At 34.7% G+C, this 9,737-nt stretch overlaps 1 protein-coding gene across 2 annotated transcripts; it reads left to right on the top strand.

Moving 5' to 3' along the window:
• Nucleotides 1–222: 222 nt before the first annotated feature.
• On the top strand, nt 223–6,423 carry LOC107723773 (chitinase acidic). 2 transcript variants are annotated; one of them, XM_016532484.1, is made up of 11 exons: nt 223–321; nt 1,624–1,672; nt 2,570–2,602; nt 2,826–2,994; nt 3,544–3,591; nt 3,765–3,930; nt 4,004–4,113; nt 4,200–4,257; nt 5,270–5,458; nt 5,563–5,643; nt 5,740–6,423. In XM_016532484.1, the coding sequence occupies exons 2-11, from the start codon at nt 1,657–1,659 to the stop codon at nt 6,097–6,099; spliced, it is 1,230 nt and encodes a 409-aa protein (XP_016387970.1). In that variant the 5' UTR covers nt 223–321; nt 1,624–1,656; the 3' UTR covers nt 6,100–6,423. The 2 variants fall into 2 exon arrangements, with proteins under 2 accessions (XP_016387970.1, XP_016387971.1); XM_016532485.1 differs by lacking the exons at nt 223–321; nt 1,624–1,672 and adding an exon at nt 1,786–1,873.
• Nucleotides 6,424–9,737: the final 3,314 nt, after the last annotated feature.

Raw genomic sequence — 9,737 nt, 5'->3', positions numbered from 1 at the left:
GGTTGCCAGGTTTTCACAAGAAAACACACCCAATTGCTACTCAAAACTAGCCGAATAGCGTTTCACGTTTTTTTGCGGGATTCCCCTGCTAAAATTCGCATTCCAGGAGATAAACATCATGTTATTGGAGTCACTTCCACACGCGGACATGAAAAACAACCTGCGGCAACAGTGTTAAAGTAGCCCAATTCCGCGGGGAAACCGCAGACTTGGCAACACTGTCTTTAAGCCCATCAGGTTTCAACAGGCGTCCTTGAATGTGGTGGGTCCTTGAAGTCTGCTTAAATCTCAATCAAGTGTAAGAAGCTACATTTTTCAAATGTAAGTACTCCTCGAAAAATCATGGCTTAATTTTTAACATACCTACGTTTAAATGACTCATTTTTTAACTAAAAATCAGTCTGACAATTGTAAAGTTCTGAAATTGCAGTTTATACATAAATATAGCATGTAAAACCACATCAGATGTATGTATACATATATGTGCAGTTTTTATGTAATTCCATTGATTATCTCTGAATAAAAGTTATTTCAGACCTAATAGGATTAGGTTGCAAAAATTTTTTTAAAATTATTTTTTATTTTTTAAAATCTACTCACCCTCAGGCCATCCAATATGTTGGCAAGTTTGTTTCTTCATCTGAACAGATTTGGAGAATTTTAGCATTATATCACTTGCTCATCAATGGATCCTCTGCAGTGAATGGGTGCCGTCAGAATGAGAGTCCAAACAGCTGATAAAAACATCACAATTATTCACACGTAATCCACACAACTCCAGTCCATCATTTAACATCTTGTGAAGTGAAAAGCCGCATGTAATAACTTAATAATTAAGACATTTTTTACTTTAAACCATTGTTTCTGACTAAAATACAAGTCATCTATCCATAATATTGCTTTCTCAGGTGAAAGCAATGCTTGCAATGCTAAATCTCTCCAAATCTCTTCCAATGAAGAAACAAAGTCATCTACATCTTGGATGGCATGTGGTGGGGTGAGTACATTTTAAGCAAATTTAGATTTTTGGGTGAACTGCTGTATTCCTTGAATCAGAAATCTATTGCCAGAAAATGTACAAGCTTTTTTCAGTTTGTTCAAATAATAATATTCAAGTTAACAATGTTCAGTGTCATTAGCTAATTTTGCTGCCTCAGAAAATATAATCAGCATTGTTTTAATATAAATATGTAATATAATATAAGTATGTGTAGAAGGATGGCACAGGCCTCTGTTGTACAACCCTGCATTCATCAGGATGTGGGCTTCTCATCAGCAAAGTGTGAAGCTGACGGGGAAACTTTGGGGCCAGTGTTGACACAGGAAGTGGTGTCTGTATGTGTATAATATATAGTCTGCCTTTATCAGACAACACAGCAGCTACTGACTTCTTCAGGAACGATGCAGCTCATCAGAGGCAAGTATTCAGTGCATTGTTTCATATTTCTGATCTTCAAACTATTGTGAAACTTTGACATTTAAACGTCGTTATTAAACTGGTATTTTTTCAGCAGATTATTTGCTGACAGTTTACATATCGAAGCTGACGGGGAAACTTTGGGGCCAGTGTTGACACAGGAAGTGGTGTCTGTATGTGTATAATATATAGTCTGCCTTTATCAGACAACACAGCAGCTACTGACTTCTTCAGGAACGATGCAGCTCATCAGAGGCAAGTATTCAGTGCATTGTTTCGTATTTCTGATCTTCAAACTATTGTGAAACTTTGACATTTAAACGTCGTTATTAAACTGGTATTTTTTAAGCAGATTATTTGCTGACAGTTTACATATCTTTTACTAAGTGTCTTGGAAGTGAATCATTTTTCCTTGAATATATTTTAAATTCACAACCATTCAGATGTTTGGAGTCAGTAAGTATTTTTTAAAAGAATTTTAACACATTAAATTTATTAAAAGTGACCATGCGTACAGACTTGTTACTAAAAATGTATTCATCAAAGTATCCTGAAAACAATGCATCGTGGCTCCTATTGAAATATTAAGCAGCACAACTGTTTTCAGCATTGATAATAATGAGAAATGTTTCTTGTTTTTAAATTGTAATAATATTTCTCAAGGAGTATTTAATGCAGCCTTGGTAAGCATAAGAGACGTCTTTCAAAAACAATAAAACAAACAAACCTTACCAACCCCAAACACTTTTGAACAGTAGTGTATATTAAAATCTAACGTAGATATTGCTGATGCTGCTCAGTCATCTGTGCTTTGGATCTATAGCAAACATAACAGATTCTTGTGACGCATACCACAAAATAATATATAACATAAAATAGCTCTACATGTAAGACAAGCATTTGATATGTTGCATTTTTGCCATAATTTGTTGCTTTAAAATTGTGCAGTTGAGTATTATCTGTAACAACATCTACACGCACATCAGGATGTGGCTTTTAATTTAGGTTTCCGCTGCTGGAACAACCACAGGCCTACTAACTTGCACTAAAAAAAAACAAGTCTCACAAACTACTTTATTAACATTTTTCATATAATTCTCGATTCTATCAGTGTATCAAGTTATTAATAAGTATTTTTCTATTGTGTTTCAGCTTTTCCATTTCTTTGCCTGGTGATTTCAGTCGGTAAGTCCACTCGCAACCTGTTTAAATTGTCATTCAACAGTCTCTCAAGGAGAACATTGCATTTGTGACGCTGGTGTGTGGTACAAGCACACGGCTGCTAGATTAGAGAGCACTTGAGAAAGGACACATTTGAGAGGCAGAACAAGCTGAAACTAAAATAGTAAGCTTAGAGGGTAACAATAATAACACGGCACTGAAGTTTTCTCTCACTCATACGTCTCAGGTGCGCAGAGGAGTTACAGACTGACCTGCTATCTGGATGTTTTAACACACCGCACACGTGAGGGGCCGTGCTCTCACATCATCCTCCCCTTGACCTCCACTGATGACGACCTTTACCTCCAAAGCTTGTCGGAAGATGACAGTCTTACTATTAGAAAGATGAAGGAGAGGTCTGATGTTTGATCTTTTCTTGACTCATTATTTGACTGAATCTACTGTTAGTGTTTTGGTCAATATTTTAAATACAATTTTAGCGTTTCTTTTTGTTGTGTGTTTTTGTAATGTTTTTTTAAAAGATGTCCATATATTTTATTAAGCTTTAATTTTTGTTATTTTAGTACTTCAACTTAAACTAAACGAAAATGAGAAACGTTGCCTTGGCAACTAGCTGAAATAAAATAAGTTAAGTTTTTATATTTTGTATATTTTTAAATATTTTTTTATTACAGTTAATGGCTATTTTATTTCAGTTCATAAAAATATTTTTAATCATTTTAGTTTGAGCTTTAGTTTTGGTTAAGGATAATAACACTGAACTGCTAAAATTCAGACATTTGTAAAAATAATGAATAAATGTATTATTATTATTATTGTAAATAGTATTACTTTACGTGAGTGTGTGTGTGAGAGATCATAATACGGTATTCTAGTCTTTTACACACACTTTATTTAAAATAATATGTAAAAATGTGTTCATAAAAATATGTAACTTTCCCCAGAAATCCAACTTTGAAGATTTTGCTTGGCTTGGAAGTCAAATCATCAAGGTACAAAAAAAATAATCATATTTTTACCACTTTACATGTACTTATCAATGAAGAGAATATCTGAAAACTCATTAAAATATATACCATGACAGTGTATTGACAGTATAGTGACACTATATTGACATTGCACATGACTGTGCACCACCTGACTAACTACATTTGCTGTTGTTTAGGTTGGAGCTGATGTCTGCTAATGAGGCCGGTGTTGAGACTTTTGTTCAAACGGTATTGACATACTTAAAGGACAAGAGTTTAGACGGTCTAGACGTGACTTGGCTGGATGGCCCTTCTTCTGCTGAATCTAGCAGAACCATAGAGCTATTCACAAATTTTCTGAAGGTAAGGACTATTATTTTCAGGCTTTAATAAAAACAAAGTGTATTTTTATTACAAGCTTCCATTTTGTCTGTAGAGTCTAAAAGGCGCGTTTGAAGAAGAAACCCAGCCTCTACTTCTGTCAGTGTCTGTACTAGAGCCTGTTGACCACAGTGCAGTCACTTATAATGAGCGAACACTTTCACAGTGAGTCTCGTTCCTACGCACTATTCATATTGCACTTGCTGTGCTCAGTTATTTTATGTACTTAATAGTATATTTCCATTCAAAAGGTATGTGGACTTCATCTCCATTCTGCCTGCTCACCTCGAAAAGGATGGACCATACATTGTAAATGACTCAAATTTCTTACAGTTTGTTGAGACAGGCTTTTATTTGCTGGCTTTGAAATTCATTGAGTGCCTCAAGGATGACATATTTTTGGATGTTAGCATCACCCTGGTTCACTCGACAAAGATCCAATAGAATTTTTTCCACTGGCTTTTGGATTACTGCAGAAAATAAGCTCTGTGACCAACAAAAGTGTCTGATTCTTACATGCTTTGTTCATTATTGTAATCTTCACAAATGAACAGAACTTTTATGGATTTTGCAGCCCAAATACAATCACCAGAAGTAAAAAGCTAAATGTAGACTATAAACGAACTACACCACGGTCACATGACTTCAACATCACCAGCATTAAGCTTCAGACAATTCTTTTAGTATTTATTTAAAAGCATTTTTCCTGACAACACAGGCTGTGAAAGTGTACTAGTAAGTGAAGTTTACCTGTTTGGTGTGACGTTTAATGTCCCGACAGCCTCTGTAGTCCCATTTAGCAACTTGTTAGCAACTGCCTTTTTAAAGACAAGTAAAAGCTGTGAAGAAATCACAAGTGGGTGGGTAATACTGTGTGTTTTATGTAGTATAAAAAATATCTTGCGTTTGTGTTCACCACAGACCTTATTTTAAGCATCTAACCAAAAACTCATTCAAAAACCCCACTGACTTCAGGATGATGGAAACTGAAATGCTAAATGCTAAAATGCTAACTCATTTCCGGGTTTGGCCTACAAAATGCAGCCCACATAATGTGATTAGATTTAGTAGGATGTATTCCTTCGTCTTTTGATGGTCCAGGAATAACGCAACTTATAGGCCTAACACCATTAAAACTGCTTCCAAAGAGGATAAATGATTGGTCTGTAGAACTTTTGTAGCATCTATAATTCTTGAGATCTTCATATGAATGTTATTCCAGAACCAGCAAGGATATAGACCCGTCATATTTGGGTAAATCATATTTATCTGTTAGCATGTTAGCATTCTGGGTTTACCTCATATTTCTTTTCCTTGACAGGACAAAACAGTCCAACACTGGCAGGACCAGCAAGTTGACCTGCAAAAGCTCAATCTAGCCATGTCTGCTTTTCTACGCCGGTCACGTCGAAGGCATCACCACAGGGATCACCTCAAGCATGATGACATGAATACAGAGACAGGAAGGAAGGATCACATCCACGTTTTGGGCTTATACCTGGGCGATCAGGTAGGCTATAACCGCAGACAGTATTAGCTTAGCATTAATTATTAGCTTCCTCAGGGAGAGCTTAGGCGAAATTGTTTAATCATCTGAAACGCTTATCCTTTCAGGTGTGTCGGGCCATTAAAAGTGGACAAGAGTGGTTCATTACTTTAACAAGTCTCTCAAATGAGCAAAGTCTTGTAGCAGAGGTAAGTGACGTGTAGTTTTAAAGCAGTAACATAATGTAGAAATGAAAACTACTAGATGGATAATCAGAAGATGATGTTGCATTTATTAATGTCCAGGTGCTCCAGAAAGGCTTTGGTGGCATAGGAGTTGTCTTCATAGATCTGGACGTCTTCTATAACTCCATGTGTGCAAACATTACTCAGGAAGAACGAGCGATGGTTGAATCAAAGGTGATTCTGCATTCACATCATGAAGACAGACGTCATGAGCATGGTGGTCATCATCACAGGAGGATCCATCACCACAGCCACCACCAGCATCATCACTCTCATCTTCCTTACGGCAGCCATGGTCACCGTCACCATGGACGCCATCAACATGGCCATCGTCACCATGGTCACCGTCATCACCATCAGCATCGTCCAATAATTCCTCAAAGCAACATAACCCTGGAAGAACGCCAGGGCATGGAGTGAACTTAATACATAATTTGCATATGATGAATGTTAATGAGAGACCTGCTTATAGAAAAAAAAAAATAAAATAAAAAAAAATATATATATAATTTTCCACACAAAATTCTCATTAACCTTAATATACAGTCTATCTATCTATCTATCTATCTATATATTTGTATTTTATGTCTTTAATTAATATTAAACAATTAATTTTCCACATAAAATTCTCATTACTTTAATATACTTTAATGTATTCAAATATTTTATTCCTGTTTTGTTTCCTATTTTGTCTTTGATTCCTATTTTTGTCAAATCATAATATAATAATTGTGGTTGTAATGTTAAAAATGTTGGTAAATAATAATTCGTTTACAATTTATACATTTTTTGCATTACAGTAAATTACAGTAATGAGAATTAAATTTTTTGCATTATAGGGATGACAATGACATTGCAATATGGTAATGCGAATACATTTTTTGTAATAGTGCAAAAATAATATTTTGTTCTGCATTATAGTACTGAGAATTAGATTTTTTGCATTACAGTTATTTGACTAATTTTGTTTTGCACTATGCTAATGAGTTTTTTTTTGCATTAAGTTTTCATGCTTTTACGAACTAATGTTTTAATAATTGCTTATTGCAAAAAAAAAAAAAAAGAAAAGCTTATTGTATATCAGAGCAGATCAATGCAGCATTATGAAATAAATATGTAGCATAAAAGTCTCAGTGATTTCACATTCTTCTCTTGAACAGAAATGCAAAGCTGTGAGAGATCAATTTAAGTGCTTGTGCATGTGGATGTTCCTCAGCATCTGTGTTCATTAAGCTCTAAGCTAACTGTATGACCGAAATCGGTATTTGGTATTCACCAAAAACGGGCCTGGATGAAGCACTCCACAGACTGAGCCTCTGGAGGGCGACTGGCTTCTGTGTTCAGGACGGCAGGTGTAGGCATAGCTGGCCCAATGGCGGCGAGATCTGCTTTGCGTTATGCATGAGTAGATTTATGAGGCTATTACTTGGACGTCCTGGGCTATAACACACAAACACACACACACACACACACACACCTGGTTCTTCAGCTGCCTGTGGCTCAGAAGAGCAGTGGCACAGTGGGTGTGCACAAGGATCCTGCTGTTTTAGACTTTAATTGGGAGCATTTGGAGATGCAGGTAAATTACAGGCTGTTGTCTCCTTGTGTGAGAACACGTTCCTTAATGTCAGCTCAGCATCACAAGCTGATGAGCGCCATTTAGTATCTTTAGAGAAGGATGTATTTGTGTTGATGCGCATTGCACTTTTTTAGTGTGATATAGATTTACTTTAAGTAGATTTTAGTGGTAAATCTACACAATTTGAGTTTTTGAATTTGAATGATTTAAAAAAAAAAAAATATATATATATATTCAGTTCAGTTTTCTCCCATAAAAACTGATGTTAAGTATTTAGCAGCATCTTAACATGACCACAACTCATAAAGAACATCTTAACTTTTCTTCTTTATTTTATTATTTTATTTTAATGAAGATGGTGTCAATATCATCTCAGAGTATTTGCCACTAATCAGACAAAATCAATAGATTGAAGCATTAAATCATTTTAAAATAATTTATTTAAATGTAAATTTCCCATATTCAGTTTGTTGCAAAAAAAAAATCACAATACTAATATTTGAACAGCCTCTTCTCTATACTATGACCATTGCACTTTTCCTTTTTTTTATTTTGTACAATTTTTAACAAACTGGCAGCAAACAAACAAATAAATAAATAAATATAAAAGGGAAAATTGTTCTTTTAAAATTATTGAATATTATATTAATTACATATTCAGCTTTTTGTGCACACAATAGCAAATAAATGAATATCAGCTAAAGGGGACAAGAGATTTTTAATTTCAAATATAAATATATTTCAATGTGCAAAACAATACACAGTATTGTCAAGCCATGTAATATTATTTCATAAACTGTTATAAATATTGCCTTTTATTTGGAGTTTCTTGACTATTTTACTTTTTTATGAGTGAAAAATAACATGTTTTTGAGAATAACCCTGCAATGCAGAATGCCTTTAAGATAGTTTAATGCCAATTATTCCCCTTCATTTCACTCATGTGCATGACATTTGACTCTAAAAGTCTTTTAAAAACTTACAAAATTATTAAAAATCCATGCGTGAGCCATATCCCACTTTGGGCAGCTATTCAATTAAAGTTCCTGCTAGGACACTGTGAAATAGAAGCGGGCAACAATTCCTGAACCATTTGTCCATTTTCTGATATACACAAGATAACTGTCATTTACTGACATTTAGATAAAGATACAGGCCCAATTTAATAGTGTCTTTGAGTGTCTGAAGTGTATTAATCTATAAAACTGGTACTCAAGGCTGAAAACAAACTAACAGCACTGAGATATGTTCCTCTCTGTCCTTTCATTAAAATGGAAATTCCAATTTGCAGCATCCTAACAAGCAGCTGACCATTACAGCATAAATAAACCACTTCAATTTAGCCAGACTTAGATGACACACAGACATATCCAACAACCTATGGACAGTGATCAACTAGTGTGATTAATCTTACAGATCTTCTGCTGACACAGTCTATTGTTTGCCTTAATGAACAAGTTTACAGAATATGGTGCTATAAATCTCTGGCTAGCCGCTGGCCATTACAAACCGACTCTGGACATTCACTGTTGGCTAACATTATAATTTATGTTGTCCATTGTCTCACTCGGCTGTTCTGATTGCAAATAAATGTTCCATGAATGGTATTGGTAATTAATTTAGGCGTAAAATTGCAAAGCCTCTGCATTTGGCTAGAGGATGCTTAATTACTTAAAGTCCACTTGAGCAACTGGGCTATGCATCATGTAGTATACAGTTAATTCTGTTGTCTGTTTGCTCCAATATGAGAAATGAAATTCAGTGAGAAAAAGGATTTATCTGTAGCGCTATAGGCACAATGAAGAAGATGTAAGGGCAAAAGCCACCATCACTGGGTGTATTGGTGCAGATGCTAAGGTGTTTAGCATGTTGTGTGTTTGCTAGGTCAAAAAACATTACTTCAGTGTAAGTCTGTGGGATTTTTCATCTATTTTATTGTCTACCAGAGGACAATTAAGGCTAATCACTCCCTAAAATCACACCTCCCCTCATTAAGCTGCATGGTTTTCATCGTGTTTGTAGCACAAGTTTGGTTACAGGATCTCTTTAAACTAGGTCAGTCTACACAACAGCCGTCTTGAAAACACCACTATAATGTTTCTAGTCATGCAACTACAGTTCCAGTCTAGTTGAACGGTGAAAATTTGATGTTCTATATACACTACTGTTTTTGAAAGCATCTCTTATGCTCATAAAGACTATTTATTTGATCAAAAATACACTAGAAACTGTAATATTGAATTATAATTAGAAAGTTAAGTAAAAATGGGCATGTGATATAAAAGTCTTATGTAACATTATAACAGACTTTACCGAAATAAGTAACGTACCCCAAACTTTTGAACAGTATAGAGCTTATACTTCAAATTAGTAATACAATTTAACACAAATAATAACATTAATAATAATATTTTATTTTATTTTACTTTATTTGATTTTATTATTATTTTTTATTATATTATTATATCATTTTTGCTCA

The sequence above is a fragment of the Sinocyclocheilus rhinocerous genome, unplaced genomic scaffold, assembly GCF_001515625.1.
Source record: "Sinocyclocheilus rhinocerous isolate Xijiao unplaced genomic scaffold, SAMN03320098_v1.1 scaffold905, whole genome shotgun sequence".
NCBI classification, from domain to species: Eukaryota; Metazoa; Chordata; class Actinopteri; order Cypriniformes; family Cyprinidae; genus Sinocyclocheilus; species Sinocyclocheilus rhinocerous.
Note: the sequence above shows the minus strand (reverse complement) of the source record. Positions and strands in the feature narration are given on the sequence as shown.

Bases quoted from the DNA above. Each gene is read 5' to 3' on its own strand.
- LOC107723773 (XM_016532484.1), top strand. The intron at 4,114-4,199 runs GTGAGTCTCGTT...TCCATTCAAAAG, and splicing joins AATGAGCGAACACTTTCACA to GTATGTGGACTTCATCTCCA. The intron at 5,644-5,739 runs GTAAGTGACGTG...ATTAATGTCCAG, and splicing joins AGCAAAGTCTTGTAGCAGAG to GTGCTCCAGAAAGGCTTTGG.